The sequence below is a fragment of the Oryzias melastigma genome, linkage group LG17, assembly GCF_002922805.2.
Source record: "Oryzias melastigma strain HK-1 linkage group LG17, ASM292280v2, whole genome shotgun sequence".
NCBI lineage: Eukaryota > Metazoa > Chordata > Actinopteri > Beloniformes > Adrianichthyidae > Oryzias > Oryzias melastigma.
This window is the reverse complement of record NC_050528.1, coordinates 16,728,534-16,752,420: the sequence shown is the minus strand read 5'-3', so window position 1 is coordinate 16,752,420 and position 23,887 is coordinate 16,728,534. Positions and strand designations below refer to the sequence as shown.

Here is a 23,887-nt window from a genome sequence, read left to right as displayed (position 1 = left end):
AACTTCAAAATACACACTAAAAAGTAAAAAAAAAGCCTAAATTAACCAAAACAGCTAACAACTAAATATTAGTTAACAAAACAGCCTAAAAGAATTAAACTGAAAAAAGCCTAAATTAGCTTCAACAGTTAGCATGTAGCTGAAATATTAGCTAAACTCCAAACTAGCCTAAAAAATCATAATAAATGCCAAAGTTGTCCAAAAAGCTAACAGAATGTCAATTTTTAAAACTAACTTAATATATTTATGAATAAAAAGGCAGAAATATTATTCCAAAATAAATTAATTTAAACCTTAAATAACTATTTTACTCTCCATAAAAATATATATTTTTTAAATTATGCAAGTTAGACATAAGTGGAAGATAATAGAATAAAATGATCTGGAGGGCCAGATCCGGCCCCCGGGCCTTGACTTTGACACATGCTTTAGTGTGACCGCCTCCTCATCCCAACGTTGACAGAAGAGGTTTTTCATGATTCTCTGGTGAGCTTACATGTAAAGAATCAGGCATGGCGGGGCTCACGACCTCACACTGAACCACAAAGATCATGTTTTATTGTCAAAACAGAAAATGCCATTTACAGTTTCCACAAAGACAGAACAGTATCAAACGTGACAGGAGTGAACGCTCGCCAAAGCATGGATTCTGGGAGAGCTTCTGTTCAACAAAAACCAGTCCACATGAAGACGGGACTAGAACCTCAGTCCAGCATGGATCCAGCAGCTCTTCAATTCAAAATGAGAAGAAAGTGGCACACGTGACTCCCCCATCCTGACCCAGACACTGTAAGACCATTTGGAGTTTTTGGAAACAGTTCTCATTTTCTGACTCCGATCCAGTAAATATTGCAAACTTTGACGCGACGAGTCATTTCATTGAACCTTTGTTCTGCGTTGTCCAACTAAACACTTCGGGTGAGAGATGAACTGACCCCAGCATGAGCAGTTCTCCTGCAGACTGATGGACCGGCGTGCTGATGAACGCAGCCCAAAGGACGTGGAAGTGGAGTCGAACCTGCTGAGCTTCACAATCCCGTGGCGCCTTCTGGAGCCGTCAGAGTCTCACTTCTACATTCAGACTCGAGAGCTGCACAGGAATCAAACCTACACAAGAGTGGGTCTGCGGGACGAACTGACAAAACTTGATCTGTGGAAAAGTCAATACTGAAATGGTCCCCCCCCATAGTAAAACACTGCTCCCTCACTGCGCTACAAAAGACGTTTATAAAAGAATGAACCACAGATACAAGAACAGTTTGTTCCTACGGACAGCAGAACAGGACAGCAGACGGAGACCCTGGGTCAGCCGTGCAGCCTTCAGAGGACGAGCGGCTCACTGCTCGCTTCATGACAGAAAGCTGAGCACTTAGTGCTTCAGGCCCTCCCTCTGCGTCGGCCTGAAGCAGCGAGCGTGACGGAGCACAGACCCAACATGAAGCCGGTCAGACCGGCTGCTTTCTGTGGAGGATCAGTTGGTCTGCTCTCTTGATCTGCTACTACCGGGAGGAAAATCACAAAGATATAAAACATGGTTTGTTTTCTTTTTACAAAAGTCTGTTTGGCTCCTGCAAACCCGCCGTCGCTGCAGCCTCACAACTGCTCCGTCGGTTGGAGCAGCAGATACCCGGGCCATCCTCTGACTCAATGTGGGCACTTCTCCTCTCTACTTGTGTTCTTTAGTGGGGGCGAAGTACAGCTCCATGGGTTTGTTCACCTTCCAGTACTTCTCACTGACGAGCTCCAGGGAGAAGGAACCGTTCAGAACCTGGAATGGAATTCAACAGTTTAACTGCAACCAAGTACAGGTGAAAGCAGACGGTTCTGAAGTGACGATCTCTGTGACGGTGAGAGCTCTGCTCTAGAGGATCTGAACTGAACCTTTCAGCTTACATCAGGGGTGTCAAACTCAATCGCAGAGGGGCCAAAATCCAAAACACACCTTAGGTACAGGATACAGGATGAACATTTATTGAACACTCTAAAACTACATTTTAAAACTTTAAAACTGTATTTTTTTAACATAATTAAGAACTAGCTGAATTGAGCGGCGGAGGTGTAGCTTGGATTTATGATTGACAGTTGGTTAACAGTAGAAGGCACAGTTAGATTTTTGACAACTGAAGGCAATACAAGCTATGCTAAAGCTAACGACTGACCACTACAGAATCAAATATGGGCGGGGCTTTAAAACTGGAGCTGCAGAGCATGATGATGTGAAACAAATCAGAAAATTCAACTGTAATACCTCAATTCAGCCTGTAGGGGGCAGCATACAGACTATTTTCAGGATTTAAACAAGTTTATTTCAATTTGTCTTTAATTTGGCAACAACCAACAGTCAAAAATAGTTGATTTAGTGTTTGGTAACCCTTTAAAACAGACGCTCGTTCTTCTGTTGTGACTTTTGTGCCCCTGCTGTTCGGCGTGGAGGACTGGAGGTGTGGGTTTGAGTAAACTCACCGTGAACTGGTTTCCAGGAGTGGGGATGTAGATGGTGTACTGTTTCTCTGAGGCCGCCTCCACGTTAACTGGGCTGGCATCGGCGTTTCTTCTCAGCTCCTCTAAAGCCAGCCGGACAGCCAGGTACTTGGATAGGTGGTCCACCGTTGCATTACCAGATGTCTTAATGTAGCGAGGGACAAACTCCACACTGTCTCCCCAACACATGGAATCACAAAGCAGGTTTAATGCAGGTCAGGACTTCAGCCTCAAAGGTGCAGGAACCGCACAAACCTGCTGTGGCCGTCATCTTTCTCCATCAGTGTGGGGTGTGGCCTAAACACCAACTCTATCTCGCTGGCGCCCCCGTCCATCACAGAGTCCCCGCCTCCGTTCTCAACAGTGTTGTCCATGTCCAGCCCGCTGTCATCACTCATCTTGGTGCGTTTAATGCTTGGCCCCGCCTCCTTCAGAAGGTCAGATAAAGCGGAGGTCAGCTGCTCGCATTCTGTGTGAGTTGAGGACTCGGCTCTGAATCCGTGTCACATCCAGACCTGCTTGTGTCTTTTCACCAGCAGGCTAAGTCAAGTTCACTGCAGGTTTGTACCTGGTTGCTGTGGACAGAGGCGTTGCTACAGTGGGACGAGTCTCCGTTGTCTTCAGCTCCGCTGCCGTTTTCCACCGTGTGTCTCTTCCCGCGCTGCAGTCTAACGGGACAGGAACATTTACCAGGGCTTCTCAGTGAGCACATGCGTTACCTGGAGGGGGCCCTCACCTGGTCATGGCCTGGATCTTCAGCCCCTCCTCTATGCTGTGGGACAGGGCCTGCTGATTGTTGTGTTTGCTGATACGTGCCAGAACCCTCTCCTGGTGGGCTTCATACTCGTCACGACTGGGGTAGATCTTACCTGAAGGTGGAGAGAAGCCGTTCAGGTCTTTGTTTCAGCACACGCTCACAGTCCTGAAAGCAGGACTTTCTTTCCATCTGGTCACAGAGGACAGCTTCTTCTACACATCTATCAGGACTGTTTCAGAACCAGCAGGTCTGCGATCCGTCTGTTCAGCAAAAGCTCCCAGGATGACTTTTTACTCAACACTTTTTACTGCCACAAGGAGACTGGAAGAAAGTTCATGACATGGTGGGCACATGAGAGTCTGGGGCTGGATATGCAGCTGCTGCTGGCGATAACCTCACTGTAACTGTAACTGTACTCCAAAACAAGAGGCAGCCTGTCCTCCATGACCACCATATTTTCTGCACTAAAAAGTCTAAACTTTTTTCAGAAATCGTCCGTGCGTCCAATAATCCGGTGTGCAACTTTGGGAAGTCTCCGGTCGATTGACTGTAGGGCTGCCACGATTAGTCGACTAATTGACTATTAAAATAGTCGACGACTAATTTAATAGTCAATTAATTGTTATTTTATATTATATGGAGTCAAAGTGTAGTAAAGTTGAAAATTATAATGGCATTCTGTTAGCTTTTTGGACTACTAAGACATTTGTTATGGCTATTTATGTTATATTTGGAGTTTAGCTAATATTTCAGCTTTATGCTAGCTAGTTTTTCTAATTCAGCTTTTTTGTTTTTTAGGTCATTTCTGAGTTTAGCTACTGTTTCAGCTACAGACTAGCTATTTTGGCCAATTTAAGATTTTTTTTTCAATTTTTTGGGCTAATTCTGAGTTTAGCTAATATTTCAGCTGAATGCTAGCTGCTTTGGCTAATTTAGGCTTTTTTTTCCATTTTTTAGGCTAATTTGGCATTTAATGTTTTAGCTGGCTATCAGCTTCAGCGTTTTTAGCTATCAATTTCAGCATCTTCAGCAGCCAAATCCAGCTTACAGCATTCAGACTACCATTATCACAGGTAATGCTATAGATCTGGCTTTTAGTTAGTTCAAAGCTAATGATGGTTAAGATCTGTGCTTTAAATCCACTTTGAGCACGACCCGATTAGTCTAAAAAAATAATTGGTGATTAGTCGACTATTAAAACAGTTGTTAGTGGTAGCACTAATTGACTGTCGGACCATTTCTCGCTGACACAGGAGCGGCGAGCACTTGGATGATCACGCTGTGTTCATTCTGAGGGTCACAGACAGAGATTCTGGCAACTTGTGCTCTTGGAAAACAATGTGGATGATGGTAAAGTTTACCAAATCTCAAGTTACTGCAGAAACCCACCTTAGTGCAACAAACACAAAGATCGGCCAGCATTTCAGACCGCAAGCTTTACCCGGCCTGTAAATGATTTGTCTGACAACGTTCAGGAGATGATCATGTGACTACGTCATGTGCTGAAATTGACAGTTTTCTTTAATAGAGCGCACGTCTGATTTTGAGCGCTACGGAAAGTCTTGCTCCCCCATGCATGGTTGCATGCCGCGCAGAGATCCAGCCAAACTTCACACATGTTTTTCCAAAATGTTTGCTGACTGCGAAGGTCACTGGGATTCAGCGCTGAATTAGTGTTCCACCACACTCCACGAGGTCACTGTTTTGGTTCTGTGCACCTTATAGTACGGTGGGAGTGGTCTATGTGTCAAGTACAGAACTAGACCCCTAATTAAGACCTTTGGTGTGGAATTTAAAGTAATTGAACAACCTGTCAAATCCAACAAGTACAGCATGAGCATAGAAAACACACCTGTGAGAAGGTCTTAAAATTCAAAGTACATGGAGGAAACAAAGAAAAGCATGAAAAACGTTTTGAAAAGCAGTCAAGAACTCTAACAACCTCCAATGACTGTAAACACCAAATGAAAGAAGCCTGGTCCATGGCTGCAAGAAAAGTCTCATTTCAACTTGTGTTCCTCTCTAAACGCACATTCATCAGCAGAAAGGTTGGTAAAGACGGCCGAATGTTCACTGAGGAGCAGGTGAGAGCGTGCTTTCAAATGCAGGATTCTGTTACGTATTGCTCAGAGGTGATCTTTGTACTTACTAATCAGAGCATCGAAGTTTGGGTCTGGACGCAGCGACCTCTTTGACACCAGCTTCTTACGACAGGTCGGACACTCTTTGTTTCTGCAGAGGAGAATATAATCAGTCAGTGCAAACCCCGATCCATCCTGTGTAACCTCTAGGAATGAACGGTGTGGTAGTATGACGATCGGGTCACCACAGAACCATGTCTGCTGAAGAAGAGCAGACACACTGCAGCTCTCTGGGGAAATCACATCTAAATTCAGTTTGGATCTAAATTCCAAACCACTAAATTATATGAAAAGCAGTTTACAGTCCTGCTCAAGTGTTTTAAAGGTCTAAGATGAGGGTGTATCAGACTGGGAACATGATCTCGTCCAGTCAGAGTCTCAAACCTTATGCTGGGTCTGCAGTCAAGCCAACTATCGTTTTCTGGACCAAAGCTTGTAAACAAAACCACATGACTAAAGATCTCTTCACTCATTGGCCAGCAGTTACAAGGGCGGGTCAAAACACAAAGAGAAAGATGGAGATACTGCACTTTGCAAATCCTTGTACAGATTGGTCACTTATTCAAACTTTATATTTCACAGATCAAGTCTGTATGAGCGTCTGTATGACGGTCAGGTTTAACTGCTGTTTTGATACAGAGGAGGAATACAGCACAACAGTTACTGAGGACGCTACGGCTTCACTGATCAGTGTTTATGATGCATAGACTGTTGGGAAAACAGTGAGAATCAACATGGATCACATTAAAAGTTGTTTAAATGAGCCTACATTTCATTGAGCTGCTGTTGCATCGCTGCTCCACTTTTGTCCGCTAATGACCGGCTACGGTAGGCCAGTTATTTTGCTCCCGGAGCGGATCTTATTCAAACTGAGGAATCTCAGAGCCAACCAAAGTTCTGACCACCAAGACCACCTCAAAAGACGGGTCTGAGAGCGGTTCCTGGTCCTGGACCAGAGTCAGCTTGGTCGTATTCAGACTGAAACTTTGTTCCAGATTATCAGGTGAAACAAACGCTGGTTCACTTTACGCTCAAAGTCAAGACCTGGGGGCCGGATCTGGCCGTCCTGATCATTTTATTATCTCCTACTTATTTCTAACTTGCATAGTTTAAAAAATATATTTTTATGGAGAGTAAAATATTGAAAGTTATTTAAGGTTTAAGCTGATTAATTCTGGAATAATATTCCTGTCTTTTTATTATTCATAATTATGTTAAAAAAGTTACGGCTTTAAAGTTTTAAAAATTGTGATTCTGTTAGCTTTTTGGACTGATTTATGCTTTTGTTTTTTTTATACATTTTTTAGGCTATTTTGAAGTTTAGCTAATATTTTAGCTACATGCTAGCTGTTTTGGCCAATTTAGGCTTTTTTTGTTTTTTAGGCTAATTTGGCATTTCGCTAATATTTTAGCTAGATATCAGTTTCATTTTTTTAAGCTATCAATTTCAGCATCTTCAGCTATCAACACTAGCATCTTCAGTGGCTAAATTCAGTTTACATCATTCACACTAGCATTATCACTAGTAATACTATATATGTAGTTCATAATTATGTTAAAAAGTTATGGCTTTAAAGTCTCATAAATTTAGTTTTAGAGTGTTGAATAAATGTTTATCCTGTCCGGCCCGCGACATAAGGTGTGTTTTGGATTTTGGCCCCTCGTGTGATTGATTTTGACATCCCTGCTTTAAGCGGTCCAAATGTGTCCAGTCTGAACACACCCTCAAAACTGTTTGCCTTGAAGAGTGAATAATCTTACAAAAACAGTAACAGGTCCAGATGTTCTTTGCTGGTTGGAGCCAGCTGTCCTGCTTGATGCTGACCACCTAAACCAGGTGTGTTCAGTCAATCAGGATGATTCAGCTAATCAGCAGCAAGGAGGGAGGGGAGGGCGTGAAAACAGTCCAGGACCACGGCTGGTCTCTGAGACCAAACCGCTGCTGGTTCTACTGTATAATTGGTGACAGGATCAGAAGAATGAAGGTGAAGGGAAACCAACCCAGATCTCAACGCTGTGATGATACAATCGGCACAGAAGCGATGCAGACATTCTTTGGTCGTCATTGTGTTCTTCAACATGTCCAGGCAGATGGGACACATAAGTTCACTGTGCAAGGATCTAGGCGACACTGCGATCTCCAGTCCATCTGTTATGGCCTCCTGAGACAGAAACAACCACGACGTTAGACACCACGTCTACGACCTGACACAGAAATAAGGTCTTTGGAAGAGGAAAAACAAAACATAGTAATTACCCGTAATATCCAATTTGATCATTACTGATCAATACTGATTGACATTGTCATGTTTAAGTTTGATAATAAGTAACTCAAGGGACCAACAAGTGAGAGGAGAGGAGAGGTGAAGAGAGGAGAGGCTTTGGTACAGAGGTGATGTGAGGGTACCTGTGGAGTTCTCTGCAGCTCATACAGACTCAGCTCCCAGGTCTTACTGAGGGGCTGGACCCCATTGGTCTGAACTGTTTGGGTCATCCTGCAACACAGAAACAGAAGCACAGCATATTTTCAGAAACTATCCATTTATCCACGGCTGCACAAGAAAAAAAAAAAAGCCAATGCTCCATTTTCATCCTGTGGTGTTACTTCGGAAACAGCAGTCAGTAGGATACACAAAGACAAAAGACTTCATTATTGTTTGCTGGTAAAATGATTTCCAAGTGAAACTTGGTTCATTGATTCTTACAGCAAAAGTAAGATGAAGGCCTTGCTTCTAGAGGTTGCTCAAGAGTTATTGGGAGCAATGCCTTTTATTTACAGGTCTCTGCCAGTGTCTTTCATTCTGGGAAATCTTCGGTATAAACCATGAACATTGTGAATTACTGCGACACACAGGCAGGATCTCAGTCCTTTAGACAAGATGAGAGCAAAAAAGCTTTGTTTGAAACCCAAGTTTCCTCATGAAATGGTGCATTTACTTGTATTTAAGGTTTCAAAATTAATGAACCAAATGTGACAAGTCTGTTTTATTTTTGTTAGTTTTCTATTTTCAAATCAATGCATTTCATTGTTTCTGTAATGAGTTTGAAATTGTGTGTTTTGTCCTGTATTTTTCAATCTATGCTTGAAATAAAAAAATCAATCAAGTAAGGGATAATGCCCTTCGAAGTGTGCATTATCAGGATTTAAAGCATGCCGTGGAAGTCTGAGAGGACGGTTGCTTCCGCGAAGTGCGTTCATTTCTGATAATGCAAACTTCAAAGGGCATATACCATGGTCACTCATGAAAGAATGAAATATTATTTTTTAAATATTTTATTTTTTTTTAGTTTAGATCGCTTTTTGAGGTCTTCTGAGATTTGTTTGCCATGAAGTGCCATGTTGAACTTTCAGTGGCTGGTTATGAGAGTGGAAGAGCTTTTATACCAGATTTAACTCACCTGCTAACTGGTGACACCTGAGACAGTGTAACACTAATGGTTCACATGACAAAGGGGAAGGAAAAACATAATTTGTGCTCAATTTGTACACTTTCACTTAGGGGTGTACTCACTTTTGTTGCCAGGGGTTTAGCTATTATTGGCTGTATTTTTAGTTATTTTGAGCGGACAATAAATTTACACTGCTGCACTAACTTTAGACTGACTACTGTTCATTGTGTGAAAGAGTCATTTATGCAGTGTTGTCCTAAGAAAAGATATAACTAAATGTTTGCTGAGATGTGAGGGGTGTACTCACTTTTGTGATTCAGTAACAACATGCAGGTGAGACAGCACTGACCGCGAGTGCAGCGGAAGGGAAAACGATATATATGCTGATCGATCGTTCCGATAAGTCAAGTGTGTCAAAGTCAAGGCCCAGGGGCCGGATCCGGCCCTCCAGATCATTTTATTTTATTGTTATCAATGGCTCGATGTTATCTTGTGCTCATTTCTAACTTGTATAATTTTGACAAAATATATTTTTAAAATATAGTAAAATATTGAAAGTTATTTAAGGTTTAAGTTGATTTATTCTGTAATAATATTCCTGCCTTTTTATTATTCGTAATTATGTTAAAAAGTTACAGTTTGAAAAATTAGCATTTTGCTAGATTTTTTTTGACTATTTTGGCATTTATTAAGATTTTTTAGGCTATTTTGGAGTTTAGATAATATTTCATTATGCTAATTTGGCTATTAGCAAACATCTTCAGCTATCAGCACTAGCATCTTTAGCGGCCAAATTCAGCTTACTGGATTCAGACTAGCATTATTGCAGGTAATGCTATATATCTAGTTCATAAACATGTTAAAAGTTTTAGTGTATTCAATGTTTATCCTGTTCGGCCTGCGACCTAAGGTATATTTTGGATTTTAGTCCCTCGTGCGATTGAGTTTGTGATCTCTGCTTCTTCTTTCACTTTCAGCTTATCCCTTTCGGGGTCGCCACAGCGTAACAGCACCCACTATTTTGCATCAGTGATTTGGCAGAGTTTTTACGCCGGATGCCCTTCCTGACACAACCCTGTATTTGGAGGGGACAGGGACCCAGTTAGGCAGCAGCGTCAAGGGTCTTGCCTAAGGACCCAATCTGGATGGGGATCAGTGGACAACCCTGGAATCGAACCCAGGGCTCCTGCGTGGCAGCCCTTCACCTAGCCCACTGAGCCACCCAGCCACTATTGAGTTTGACATCCCTGCGATAGGTTAGATACAGCATCAGTTCAGAGAGAAAGTTCACCTCTTATTGCTCGTTTTTGTCCAGATGACGAAGCTAAAGTTTGTTTTAAAGAAACCTGTGCAGTGATATAGAATCTTCTTTTTTAGATGTATTTTACTTTTCATTTTTTAATCCACACCCAGTAACCCATCAGAATTGGACACTGGTCTAAAAAAAATAGCAATCACATAACCAGTTGATTCACACAAACAGAGCAATCTTTGCTATACTCTCACAAAAACACAAGAAAGTCACAGAGGCCCTGAAGACCAAATCACACCAACCAATCACTCAACACAAAAACATTAAAGCACAAACATCAACAATCAAAAATAGCAAAACAAACAAAACAACATTACATTTTAGAAATCAAAACAAAATTCCAAAAAACTAACCAAAATAAAAATGAACATTCCATAAAACAAAGGTAATTCTCAGAAATCAAATTGAAATGTTATGTTACTCTTTTATGGGGTCCAGATGACCCCATAAATGTGTGACCCCTCCCAAGACAAAGGTGGACAGGATTTAATATCTGCCACGGACACCAGTGAAGATAAAAAATCTTTAAAAAAAAAAAGTTCATTTTTGCATTTTTGACATTTGAACATTTTCAAATCTGTCTTCAATGTCTGCATGCTGAGAAAGGTTTTATGATTGGTCTTGACTAGAGTGTATTCACTTTTACTTCTTGCCAAATAACTTTTGGTTGAAATGATGGAAAAACATCATCATCCATCCAGTGATGTCCCATACCTACATTTTCTGGTTTGCATAAAAAAACAAAAACATTTTGAAAAAAAAAAAAAAAGCAATTTCCAGAAATCAAAATCAAATGCTAAAAATGAAGAATAAAAAGGAGAAACCGATGTCCCATTGTACCTACTTTTACTGGTTTCTTCCCTTTTTTTCGTCTTTCTTTTGTACATTTATTTGGGTTTCTAGAAATTGCTTTTGTTTAACAAAATGCTTATTCTTTGTTTTGTTTTATTAATTGTCATTGCGATTTTTAAAGTCCCCCAATGACCTTTTTTATAAAAATAAAAAAAAAACGTTCCCAGTAGTGTTTTAATCATGATTATGAAGTTTGTAACCAACATCCCACAACCTAAATTTTTTAGATATTTTTCATCTTGATCTGAAGCCTCTGTTTCCAAAGTCTCCTCTGAGGGGGCGTGGCTTTAGGAGCTGAGCTGAGTAGCCTGATCCCTCCTGTCTGATTATGATAGCACTGTGTCTCGCTAGCATAAATCTTCACCACTGCTACATCAAAATGTTCATCAATATGAGTAATGTTCTGATCTGGATGTCAGCTGGGACGAGGAAGTGAAGATCTTCATGGACAGAACTTCCTCCAATGTTTATTGACGTTGCTGTGATCAATACATTCAATCATTGGTTTCTCAGAGTTCTTGATAAAATAATGAAAGCTAACATCAAAATGCTCTTTCATTGATTTACAATCCTTTCCAACTGCGGTCAAATGAGCCGCCGTTCACATTTCCGTGGTCACATCAAGAAGCTCCGTGGAGTCTGGTGGAGATTTTCCAGCGTTCTCAGTCCTGCTACCGTAAGTATTGGATGAAACTCACACCAAAAATCCAGTGATGCTGATTTGACCACAGAAATGTGAACGGCGGCTCATTTGACTGCAGTCAATGTGAAGATACCATCTTCTCTTCTCCAGAACCTGAACTAGACACTAGGAACAGATGAGGGTTTAGTGCATGTGCAGCAGAGCTGTTGATGGAAAGAAGATCATTCATTCAAACAGAGTCTGTCCAAGACAGTTTGATTGACAGATTTAAAAGGAGAAATACTCAGAAATGCAAAAATGAAATGATTTCTTATTACATTTGTTCTCTTTTGTAAGAAATATGCCACACAGACATGTTAAAAACTAAAACAACAGGATTTTCATCGGAGGGGTGCTTTAATGTTTTGCTGGTTGCACTTCAGGGCCACCGTAGAAAACCCCTCAAAGGTCCGTGTTTTTTGTGAAAAACGGCAGATTTTGCTGCTCCACGACCTCTCGTGAGTAGTTCTGACTAAGGCTTGGATGCTCTGACCAGCACGTGTTATTTCAGGCCCCCGCCCCCCCACGGGCCCACCAGCCGCAGGACACTCAGCCCAACGGAACCGACACCGATGTTGCTAAAGCTAACAGAGCTAGCACCACTGCAGCCGCTCGGCTGAGCGTCTACACAGCTAGAAGTCTACTTCCACCGAGCAGAACGCCCCAGAAATGCTGGGCCGGCTTCTTTAAGGGTTACAAATGTACACAACAGGCGCTCACATCAATAATACCGCGAAGGATTCGTGGACGTCTTCAAGGCTGCAACACAACAACAGAGAGCGCCGCCTCCAGCCGAATGGCCATGTTTGTAGGGAGCGGGAAACCACAGCGAACTACATCAGCTCGCACAAAGCGCGCGCTAAGTACTCAGACTCTGCATGCAGTACATTCAATTAAGGATACAACAGTATGTTGTTGTTTGCACTTACGTGTTTAGCTGTGAACGGCGGGCCAACCCGAGCCGACGCGCTAAGGTGAAGCAATATGGCTGCAACCTTGCGAAGTGATGCGTCCTGGGAAATGTAGTATATATTGATAGGGGTGCTCAAACATAAACCCCTTCTGCTAAGATTGCCCAAAGCGCCCTTTTTTTTTTTATAAAAGGTCTTTTTCTTCACATTTTACGGTGCGAAAACATACTTGAAACGTTAATTTACCAATGACATCCAACAATTATCAATAATTCAGAAAAATAAAACAATAAATTTAGAAATTATAACATGCCCCCTTTGTCACCATTTTTGTTTTTCCATTATTTTTTTAAACATTTCTTTTTAAACTTACTTTTTGCTGTAACTCAGTTTAGTTTCAGTCTTTTCCAGTGTGGGTTTACATGTTTCAGTTTAGCTTTTGTTGTTCAAATATTTTTAAGTTTTCATTTTTTCCAAACGTATAGGTCCTTTACCATGCAAAATCAACTCTTTGAGTTTCCAAGTGTATTATGAAGTTTATTCATCACTATAAACAATCCCAAATTGGCATTTTGATCGATTTCAGACAGTTCTTCAAACCTGCGCTCTGAGCACCAGCCCCTTCCAATCTTTGCAAACAAGCGAGTTCCGACGAGATGATTTCAGAAAATGAGAGCAGCCACTTCCAAGAAGAGTCTGCACTAGAATCTATATATCCTCTGGTATACAAGCTCTGCCATACCACACAATCTTTAGTGACTTCTCGACCATTTAATAGTTCTGGCAGCCGTGGTGCTTGCAATATTAAAGATATACCAGTTAAACTTAGGAATGATCTAATGGAAGATGAAACAGAAGTCCTCTGGTAACAAATGTATGTACCTCATTTAAAACCTATCAATTTCAAGTTTATTGTTTTAGTTTGCCATTTGAACAGTTAACACAATATACAATAAAAAAAAAACAATTAAAAAAGGAGAAGCTTATGAAGCTTATTCAATGCTTTCCTTGAAAGCTAAACAATGTCAATGCTGATCAGTGTGACAAAGAAATAGATACAATCAAATGCCATGCATTCTTCTTTGCTGTCCTATGCTGATTGGTAGCTGTTACAGACCACACATAGTGCACATGTTATGTGGATGCTATTTGTGATATATTGGATCATATCAGTACTTTTGCTCTTGAAACATACTTTATTGGGGAGTTAAACATGGACTGGTTTCCAAAAACGTGTTCATTAAAAAGAAGCTGTTGGCCGCCTCAAAAAATATGTGGATTCACTCAACTATAGATGCTGCTACGAAACACTTTTGGATAAGAATGGTTCAGACTCTACAATTTGAATTGATGAAATTTTTACAAACACACCAGAGCTATGCTCTAGAGCAGGGGTGTCCAAATCCAGGCCTCGAGGGCCGGTGTCCTACATGTTTTCCAACCAACCTTCCAGTGAAGCTCCTTATTAGGCAAACACACCTGATCCAGGTAATCAGCAGCAGATAAGGCGGGATTTCTGGAAAACCAGCAGGACTAACTTTGGACTAGGGCGCCCACAATTAATTCAATTCAATTTTATGTATATAGCCCAAAATCACAAAGGATTAGTCAACTAATCGATGACTAATCGCTTATTATAGTCGATTAGTCGTTACTTTATATTATATGGAGTGTAGTAAAGTTAAAAGTTATAATGGTATTATTCTAGCTTTTAGGACTATTTTGACATTTATTAAGGTTTTTTTATTCTGTTTTGGAATTTAGCTAATATTTTAGCACCATGCTAGCTGTTTTGGCTAGCGTAGAGTCGTTTTAGTTTTTTAAGCTATTTTGGAATTTGGCTAATATTTCAACACAATGCTTGCTGTTTTGGGTAACTTTTTTGTTTTTAGGCTGTTTTGGAGTTTTGCTAATATTTCAGCTACATGCTAGCTAATTTGCTAACTTAGTTTTTTTTTAAAGTTTTTTAGGCTAATTTGGCACTTAACTGATATTTTAGCGGGCTATCAGCTTTAGCGTTTTCAGCTATCAGCTTCAGCATTTTTAGTTATCAATTTCAGCATCTTTAGCTATCAGCACTAGCATCTTTAGTGGCCAAATTCAACTTACAGCATTCAGACTAGCATTATCACAGGTAAGGCTTTATGTTTAGTTTTCTGTTAGTTTAAAGCTAATGATGGTTAAGATGTGTGTTTGACGTCCACTTTGTGTTTTGCCTGATTAGTCGACTAATCAGAAAAAGTCATCGGTTATTAGTCGACTATTAAAATAATCGTTTGTGGCAGCCCTACTTTGGACACTCCTTCTCCAGAAGTTATATAGTTCCAGTAGGATGTAGTGATCATAATCTTGTTTTAACTTTGAGAAATTAAAAAGTTGTCAACATGGGACCAAAAATCCTTTTAGAGAGAACATTTAAATGGTCCATAAAATGAGGTTCATTGAAGATGTTAAAAGAATTAGCTGGGATAATGTATTCTTAAAGGGTAACCGATCCTTAAATCAACTTTTTTTGTCTGTTGACCTCTATAAATGGGCCTTTCAAATTTTTGAAAAATTAAAATAAACTTGTTTAATTCTTGAAAATAGTCAAAAAACCATCTGTGTGCTGCCCCCTACAGGTTGAAAAAATATGCAATAAAAACAGAATGTGAATCTAATTGGAAAGAATGTCGTAAACGTAGAAATTTTGTTACAAAGTTAAACAGAAAAAGATAAATAAACTATACTCTTAAAACTAATTTGTGAAAAAAATGGGATTTTGAACAAATTTTCAAGAAAAAAAGTCAAAACCACTTAATCTTTTATAGAGCATCATGGTAAATTCATAACTCAACCAAAATATATATAAAATTACTGCAATCATCCCATAGATAAGGTACAGTTAATTAGGAAAACAATGCCAAAATTGATCATTCAAAGATGGGTGATGCAATTAAAATAAACAAGTGTTCATTCAAATTTAAAGCAATAAGAGCAACTCTTATTGAAAATAAAATCAGGTCATGTAAAGTGAAGCCACCATCTAGACTGCAGACTTCTGAAACTGGTGCCAGAGATCATTGTACCCTCTAAATGTCACATAATTAACCAACGTTTGTCTTGTTATTTATGTCCATTGAAATGGAAAAGGGCTAAAACTTAATTATCTTAAATTAAAAAAAACATTTATTGATAATGTGGAGGGCTGCACAATGGCGCAGTGGTTAGCGCTCTTGCCTCACAGCCAGAAGGCCCCGGTTCGAATCCCGGCTGGGGGATTTGGGACCTTTCCGTGTGGAGTTTGCATGTTCTCCCCGTGCATGTGTGGGTTTTCATCGGGGACTCCGGCTTCCTCCCACCGTCCAAAAACATGCTTCATAGGTTAATTGGTGACTCTAAATTGCCCCTAGGTGTGAATGTGAGAGTGAATGGGTGTGTGATTGAGGCCCTGCGACAGACTGGCGACCTGTCCAGGGTGTACCCCGCCTTCGCCCATCAGTAGCTGGGTTAGGCTCTGGCACCCCGCGACCCCGACAGGGACGAAGCGGTTAGGTAGATGGATGGATGGATGATAATGTGGAGCAATGCCATTATATTGGACTGTGCGTGTGGTGGGTAGGCAAGAATCACATTCATTTTTGTGAAGATTGTTTGTTTTTACTTTATTTCAAATATTTGTATATATGTTTATACTTGTATGCATATCTATAAATGCAAAAGGTTTGAAGAAATATCTGGATCCAGAAAACTGGTGCAACTGATGGGGATTCACAATAGATGAATACAAATAATAAACAAAAAAAATGCTGAATTGTGTTTAAAATAAAGGGCTTTATGTTTATTAGTTTGTAAGCAAGTCTTTTGACAGCAATTAAAAAGTAACTATGTAATAGTGTTGAGTTAAATGTGAAGATACCATCTTCTCTTCTCCAGCACCTGAGCTAGACAGGCTAGAACTTTAAAACTGAGGTTCAGAGCCTCCAGTCTTGGTCTGGTAACCTGAGGATCTTCACGTCAGAACTGATGGACGCCTCAGACCTGTTCTGTCCTTTCCACTGTGAAAAACCACACGGAGGGCCAGAAACCCGCCAGTGTGGGGGTCGCACCACATCAAAGCCTCCACACACGGGCGGGGCATGGAGGGGGTAACGGGGGCCAGGGGGAGGGGCCGTGCCGCCGCTGCAGGATCAGGACATGAATGAACCATGTTCGGTACCGGAGGCCTCGCGCTCCCCGCCTGCTGCCTCCTGCTGCTGCCGGCTCTCCCGCTGACGTGCGGCCGCCCCGCGGAGGTAAGTCCTCTGAATCCTCTGGAGGTCCGGCCGCGCTTTGTTGGGAACTTCAGCAACTAGCGCGGGTTTGGCGCCTGTGCCCACTCAGGGAAACCGTTAGAGGGTGTGTTCGGTTCGGAACGAATCCTCTTCGGGCAGAGCGGTCTTTCTCCATGACAGAGAACCCTATATGGTCTGTGTGGATCCGTGAGATGCTTCCTGTTAGTGAAGAGAAAAACGTACAGATCATGATGTTGGGCTGAAACACCGGGACAAGCCCCCGGTTGGTCTTTAGTAGGGCTAGATATCGATTATAATTTACAGAAACGATTCGATTTGATTCACAAGAGCCCAAATCAATTCAATTCCGATTTCTTTCGATTCTTCAATTTAATTTTGAGTTTACACATTTAGACGCATTTGTGTAGAAATAAAATAATATTCTACTATATGATTTGAATATATTTATATTAATCTAATACATTGTAAAGATTGTTCTGCCTCTCCTGGAGGGCGTTTCAGTTTGGCCACTAGGTGGCGATCGCGGTTTAGCATTACACCTTATTCCTGAAGAAGAAGGCACTATGAGGAAAAAACTGCTTTGGACCACAAATTATTACTTTAAAATGTTTCCTTAAAAGTGCTTGTAAAATTAATGTCTGTGAGTTTATAAAGATTTTCATCAATGTATGTTTACATCGACCAAGCGTTAGCATTAGCCGATCTATGGGAAATTCCATTAAATGTTAGCATCAAGCTAGATGCTAACATTTAATGGAATTTCCCATAGAACGGCTAAGCAAAAAACCTTTAAATGTATTCATGGGCGAAGTTTTAACCTTTTATAGTAATTTTCACAAAAATTAGAGTTTAGCTTCTATTTTAGTAACAGGCAAACTTTTTGGACTAATTTAGTTTACCAAGGAATTTTAGGATATTTTGGTGTTTAGCTAGTATTTTAGCAACAAGCTAGCATTTTTGGCTAATTTGGCATCTATTTAGTTTTTTGGGGCTAATTTAGAGTTTGCTCACATTTAAGCAACACACTTGACATTTTTCCAAATTGGCATGTAATAGGGATTTTTAAGCAATTTTACTACCAATTTTTTTAGAAATTTAGGTCAACTTCAGTGCTCTTTATCATTTAACATTTTGCAAATATTTGTTTACATTTTCAGCAAACCCCTTCAGTAATTAAAGTACATTTCATCACCATTTTCAGCAAAAGGCTTAAGCATCTTCAGCGACGACTTTCAACAAAAAGGTTTCAGTGCTGTAAATGCTGTTCTTATTCATTTTAGTTTCTTCGTTTGTGTAAATGTGGTTTGAATGTGCTAAATACACAGTGTGCGTATAATCCCTTAGAAACTGCTAACTACAGATGATTCCATCTAAGACTAACACAGCTGTGTTTATTCTCCCAGTGATGATAGCTATTCCAGTTGATAGTTTTTTGTTTCAGATTTAATGGTTGTTTATGCAGTTGGGAGATTCATTGCTCTTTGCTGCTTCACAATAAAACTGTTTCCTTTAGTGGTTTTCATATTACAGGAGCCAGGAAGAGGAAAGATTATTATAGTTTTAAAAAAGAAAACTTTAAAATGAAACAAATTTTAATTATTTCACTGCCTTTTATGCAAAAAGAAGACTTAAAATGGATAACATTTCAAATAATATTCATATTCTTATGTTATCATTAGATAGACAAAGTGGTTGTGGTTTAACGCCTTCTATAAATCCACAAACCACATGTGGATTAGATGAGCTAACTCCATTAACCGTCCAGCACCCCTTGAGGGGTCAGAGCCGGTTCACCGTTTTACAATCAGAACAGAAAGCGCACTATTGTTCCTGGTTTTGAGGTTCAACTATCAGCCAAACTCTCCAGTACCCTGGTATAGACTGTCCCAGGGAGGCTGATTAGTGTGATTCCCCAGTAGTTTTAACTCACCATTTGGTCACCCTTCTTGAAAAGGAGAACTGTCACCCGCCTGCCAGTCCAGTGGTTCTGTCCCCGACTGACATGTGAAGCTGCGGAGATGTCAGTCCAGACACTCCTACAGCATCCAGAGACTTGAGGCTCTCTGGGTGGACTTCATCCACTACCAGTGCCTGGCTCCAGAGTGGGGCCCCACTGATGCTGATCCGAGTGACTTAACAGAGTCTTGGGCTTTCGTAATCACAAAGGGGCCCTGAACCACTTTTTGTCCATCACCTTGGACAAACTCAATCGCACAAGAGACCAAAATATACCTTAGGTCACGGGCTGAACAGGAAAAACAGTTATTGACCACACTTAAACTAACATTTTAAAACTTTAAAACTGTAACTTTTCAACATAATTATGAACTAGATATATAGCATTACCTGAGATAATGTTAGTGTGAATGATGTAAGCTGAATGTGGCTGCTGAAGATGCTGGAATTCATAGCTAAAAATGCTGAAGCTGATAGCAAGCTAACATGTTAGCTAAATGCTAAATAGCCTAAAAACATAAAAAAGAAATAAATGTAGGTTAGCCAAAACAGCTAGCATGTAGCTGAAAAAATATCTAAACTACAAAATAGCCTAAAAAATTGAAAAAAGCCTAAATTAGCCAAAACAGCTAGCATGTAGCTGAAATATTAGCTAAACTTCAAAACAGCCTAAAAATCTTAGTAAATGCCAAAATAGTCTTAAAAGCTTGCGGAATGACAATTTTCAAAAATTATGGCCGCAACTTTTTAACATAGTTATGAACTAGATATATAGCAATAGCTATGATACTGCTAGTGTGAATGCTATAAGCTGAATTGGGCACTAAAGATGCTTGTGCTAATAGCTGAAGATGCTGAAATTAATAGCTAAAAACGCTGATAGCTGAAATCAGTGAAGCTAATAGCTGAAAACGCTGAAGCTGATAGCCAGCAAAAATATTAGCTCAAGGCCAAATTAGACTAAAAATGAAACAAAAAGAAACAAGGCTAGCCAAAACTGCTAATATATAGTTGAAAAAATAGCTAAACTTAAAAATAGCCTAAAAAGCCTAAATTAGCCAAAACAGCTAGCATGTAGCTGAAGTATTAGCTAATATCCAAAACAGCCAAAAAAATCTTTCTAAATGCTACAATAGTTCAGAATGCCAATTTTTAAAACTTTAAACTGTAACTCATTAACATAATTATGAATAATAAAAAGGCATGAATATTATTCCAGAATAAATCAATTTAATCGGATAATAACTTTCAATATTTTTCTCTCCATAAAAATATATATTTTGTCAAAATGATAAAAGTTAGATATAAGCACAAGATAAGATTAGGTCATTAATATCGATAAAATAAAATGATCTGGAGGGCCGGATCGAATTACCAGGAGGGCCGGATCCGCCTTGACTGACAAATTTGACCTGGAACCTGTCTGCTATTAGAGACCCTTTCAGGGGTAAAAATCCTGGACAGCTTAGCTCCTGGGGTCACTCGAGCTCTCAGTACCCTCCACCAGGTTAAAGTGGTTGGGCATGGCTTAACATACCTTTTTAGCTTAAATGTGTAAAGAAACCGCAGCAACATCCACTTGTCATAAAGAGCTGAAAGGACTGTTTCCATGTTTTGGAAATATCAAAAAAGTTTTTTGGCTGATTATTAATACATTAAAACTGTTTAAGAATCTGATTGATTGGTTGGTCTGTATATTTTCTTTAAGGAGGAGGTGTTTCAGTGGTGGGGGGAGTGGTCTAATTGGTCTTCATGCTCCAGAAGCTGTGGAGGAGGAGTAAGAAGTCAGGAGAGACACTGTCTCATACAGAGGTAAAGAGCTCTAAACATTTTTATTTTGTTATTCAAAATGTCTATTCAAGGTAATCTTCCAGTGAGCTTAAACCTCTTCCTGTGTAGCATGACTTGTATAGTTTCCCTCCATTTTCTGAGCCTGCTGAATCCCTTTCGGGGTCACAGGGCTGCTGGAGCTGCTACTGTTGGGTGAAGACGGGGTACACCACGAACAGGTTGCAGTCCTTTGGGGCACATAGTCACACACTCACATGCACACCTACAGTAAGAGCGATTCAGATTCATTTATTAACCTATGAAGCATGTCTTTGCACTGCAAGAGGAAATTTTATATCGTTTCAAAGCTCTACAAAATTTAAAGTCCTGGAGAATCAGGAGATAAATTATCACTCAGTTGGTTTTTGCAGTGGTTTAATTGGAGCTAGCATTAGCAGTCAGTCCCTCCTGAACCTTGTAGATGTTTTTATGGTTATTGTGGCACAAAGCCTTAAGTTACAACCAGTTTTCTAAAAGTTTGCAATAAAAGTTGGACACTCATTGATGTAAAAATAGAACAGCAAAGGACCCAGGTTTGAACCTTGTGGTATGCCCATTTTATATTCACAAGGAGTCAGCTGTGACATTGATCTTTACACTCTGTATCCTAGGATAGGATGTAAACCAGCTGAGAGCTTGTTGAGAAATATATATTTTAAGTTTATGCAAAAGTATGTCATGGTTTACAGTATCAAAGGCCAAAAACACTGCTCCAAACACATTTCCCTTCAAATATTTTTCTTGATAGCATTCGTTAAGTAACAGGTGGTCATTTCAGTTGAGTATTTTGGTCTAAAAGCAAACTGTTTTAGATGTAAAATAATCAAGTAATTGTGTTGCTATGGTTTTTTTTCTATTACCTTTGAAATTATTGGGATAATTGAAATTGGCCTGTAGTAACAGGGTTGGTAATGGTCTCCAGATTAAAAAAATTGGTCTTATAAGACTTTGTTTTAATTTTTGAGGACATTCCTCTCTGGTAATTGACAGATTAACCAGATGAGTTATGGGACCTGTACGTGTATCTTTATCATCCTTCATTATATCACGATTAGTTGAATAATCAATAACTAATCGAGTATTAAAATAGTCGACAAGTAATTTAATAATTGATTAGTCGTTACTTTATATTATATGGAGTCAGAGTGTAGTAAAGCTGAAAGTTATAATGGCATTATGCTAGCTTTTTGGACTATTTTAGCATTTATTAAGATTTTTTAGGCTAATTTGGAGTTTAGCTAATATTTGAGTAGCATAGCTATTTTGGCTAATTTAGGATTTTTTTTCTTTTGTTTTTTTAGGCTATTTTGTTGGAGTTTTGTCAGTTTTTTGGCTAATTTTGAGTTTAGCTAATATTTCAACTACAGGCTAGCTATTTTGGCTGATTTAGGCTTTTTTAAGACTATTTTGAAGTTTAGCTAACATTTCAGCTATATGCTAGCTATTTTGACTAATGTTTTTATTTTTTTTTTATTTTTATTTTTTAAACTTTTTTTCAAGACCAATTTGGAGTTTAGCTAATATTTCAGCTGCATGCTAGCTGTTTTGGCTAATTTAGGCTTTTTTTCATTTTTTTAGGCCAATTTGGTATTTAACTATTAATTTAGCCGGCTATCAGCTTCAGCGATTTCAGCTATCAACTTTAGAATTTTTAGCTACCAATTTTAGCATCTTCATCTATCTGCATCTTCAGTGGCCAAATTCAGGTACAGCATTCACACTAGCATTATCACAGGTAATGCTATATATCTAGTTTTTAGTTTGTTAAAAGCTAATGATGGTTAAGAGGCTTTACATCCAGTTTGCGCATGACCCGATTAGTCGACAAATCTGAAAAAATAATTGGTGATTAGTCGACTATTAAAATAATCGTTTGTGGCAGCACTAATATCAGCTTAATCCAAGTTTAACTTTGCTGTTTTTTGTGGATTTCTACTATCTTAAAACATGCCGCTATTTTTTCCTGTAATGCCACAAAATAGGTATGTGAGGTGACAATTTTCATGGGCTCAGTGCGCAGCTCAAAAAACAGCTCAGACATCTGTACGACTCTGAACGAGCCAGGAAGCATGCTAAGACAGCTGATCGCCGCTAGCTTCTGAAAGCTAGCAGAATATTTTGTTTGCTTGGGGGCGGTGCTGGCAGCTCAGACTCTTCTTTTTTCTCAATTTATGACTTCAGCTTGAGAAAACCCGCCTGTTTCTGTGTGTTTGGGAGGGGCTTTTAGATCTTAACTGCTTTTTTTTATTTCAAGCAATCAAAGAAAGAATAATACATGTGCAATACAATCAACAGAGGTTTACAACTGTACAAAGATATGCCAGACATGGGATAGTTAGGCTTTAAATTATAAATACTTGAAAGGGATTAAGAAGACGTGAATTTATATAATCCCACCCCGCCTCTGTCATGGAGCAACCTGCTACTACCGTCTCCAGTCACCAGAGGGAGCGCTCACCAGAGTTCTGAGCTCACCACCTGCCATCACCTGGACTCATTATCATCAGCTGTTCCCCATATCCTCATCACCTCCTCAGCTTATAGTCTGGCTCCACACTTCACTCTCTGCGAAGCTTTGTTTTTGCCACCCTGCCTGCATCTCTGAGCGTTTACTCCTGACCTGATCTTCTGTCTCCGACCCTGCTTCTCTGATTGCCTGCCGCCTGCCCCTGACCCTCGCCTGGACTCTGACTCCTCTTCTCGCTCCTCTCGGATGCTCCCATGCCCGAGTATGACCTCTGCCTGTCTGACCCTGCTTATTCTGTGAACTGTTAGTAAACCTGCTGCACGTGGATCCAGCTGTCTGCCTGTTTGTGACAGAAAGCTTCGCCTAACATGGATCCAGCAGCAGGAGTTTCCACCCCGACAAACCCGGCGGGGTATGCTGTGTTACTGCTCGAACACAGATGCCAGCTTCAACGTCTGAACGCTGCAACTGAAGCCATCATGACACGCCTGCAGCTCAACCCACCTGTCAGCAGCGTCTCCTCTGCAGCCTCTTCAGCCTCCCAGCCGTCACCCGCACCTGCCGCCGCTGACTGCGCATCTGATCCGACACCTGCTCACACACCGGGTCCGCGGATGGCGCTTCCGGACAAGTTCAGCGGGGATCCAGAGCAATATGTGGGGTTTCTCATGCAATGTGAACTGGTTCTCCGGCAACAACTGAGCCTCTACCTGACGGAGGACGCCAAAGTAGGGCTGGGCGATATGGGAATTTTCATATTGCGATATCGTTTTTTTCATTTTGTGCGAAAACGATATCAATCAAATAATCAAAGTAATCTTTATTGCAAAGAGC

At 40.2% G+C, this 23,887-nt stretch overlaps 2 protein-coding genes across 5 annotated transcripts in view; one reads left to right on the top strand and one right to left on the bottom strand.

Annotated features, from left to right (window-relative positions):
• Positions 1-530: 530 nt before the first annotated feature.
• On the bottom strand, positions 531-12,654 carry rnf2 (ring finger protein 2). Of its 2 annotated transcripts, none has more exons than XM_024268986.2 (9): positions 12,545-12,654; positions 7,787-7,874; positions 7,381-7,541; positions 5,388-5,470; positions 3,218-3,350; positions 3,050-3,149; positions 2,737-2,909; positions 2,464-2,653; positions 531-1,768 (listed from the first exon to the last, which is right to left on the bottom strand). In XM_024268986.2, the coding sequence occupies exons 2-9, from the start codon at positions 7,871-7,873 to the stop codon at positions 1,667-1,669; spliced, it is 1,029 nt and encodes a 342-aa protein (XP_024124754.1). In that variant the 5' UTR covers position 7,874; positions 12,545-12,654; the 3' UTR covers positions 531-1,666. The 2 variants fall into 2 exon arrangements, with proteins under 2 accessions (XP_024124754.1, XP_024124753.1); XM_024268985.1 differs by lacking the exon at positions 12,545-12,654 and adding an exon at positions 12,336-12,479.
• Positions 12,655-16,672: 4,018 nt separating this feature from the next.
• si:ch211-267e7.3 (ADAMTS-like protein 2) overlaps positions 16,673-23,887 on the top strand; it is a 32,488-nt gene continuing 25,273 nt past the window's right edge. For 2 of the 3 annotated variants that reach the window (XM_024269003.1, XM_024269002.1), the window contains exons 1-2: positions 16,673-16,800; positions 20,465-20,568. In XM_024269003.1, the coding sequence (XP_024124771.1) occupies positions 16,714-16,800; positions 20,465-20,568 (191 nt within the window). In that variant the 5' untranslated portion in view covers positions 16,673-16,713. Of the gene's footprint in view, positions 16,801-20,464; positions 20,569-23,887 lie in introns of those variants that run through there. The other variant, XM_024269004.1, reaches the window with a different exon arrangement.

What these genes read in the sequence shown, in the direction of transcription:
- rnf2 (XM_024268985.1), bottom strand. An exon ending in AGCTGCAGAGAACTCCACAG is followed by an intron (nt 7,542 to 7,786) that starts GTACCCTCACAT and finishes TTTCTGTCTCAG; the next exon opens with GAGGCCATAACAGATGGACT. An exon ending in CTCCTGGAAACCAGTTCACG is followed by an intron (nt 1,769 to 2,463) that starts GTGAGTTTACTC and finishes ATTCCATTCCAG; the next exon opens with GTTCTGAACGGTTCCTTCTC.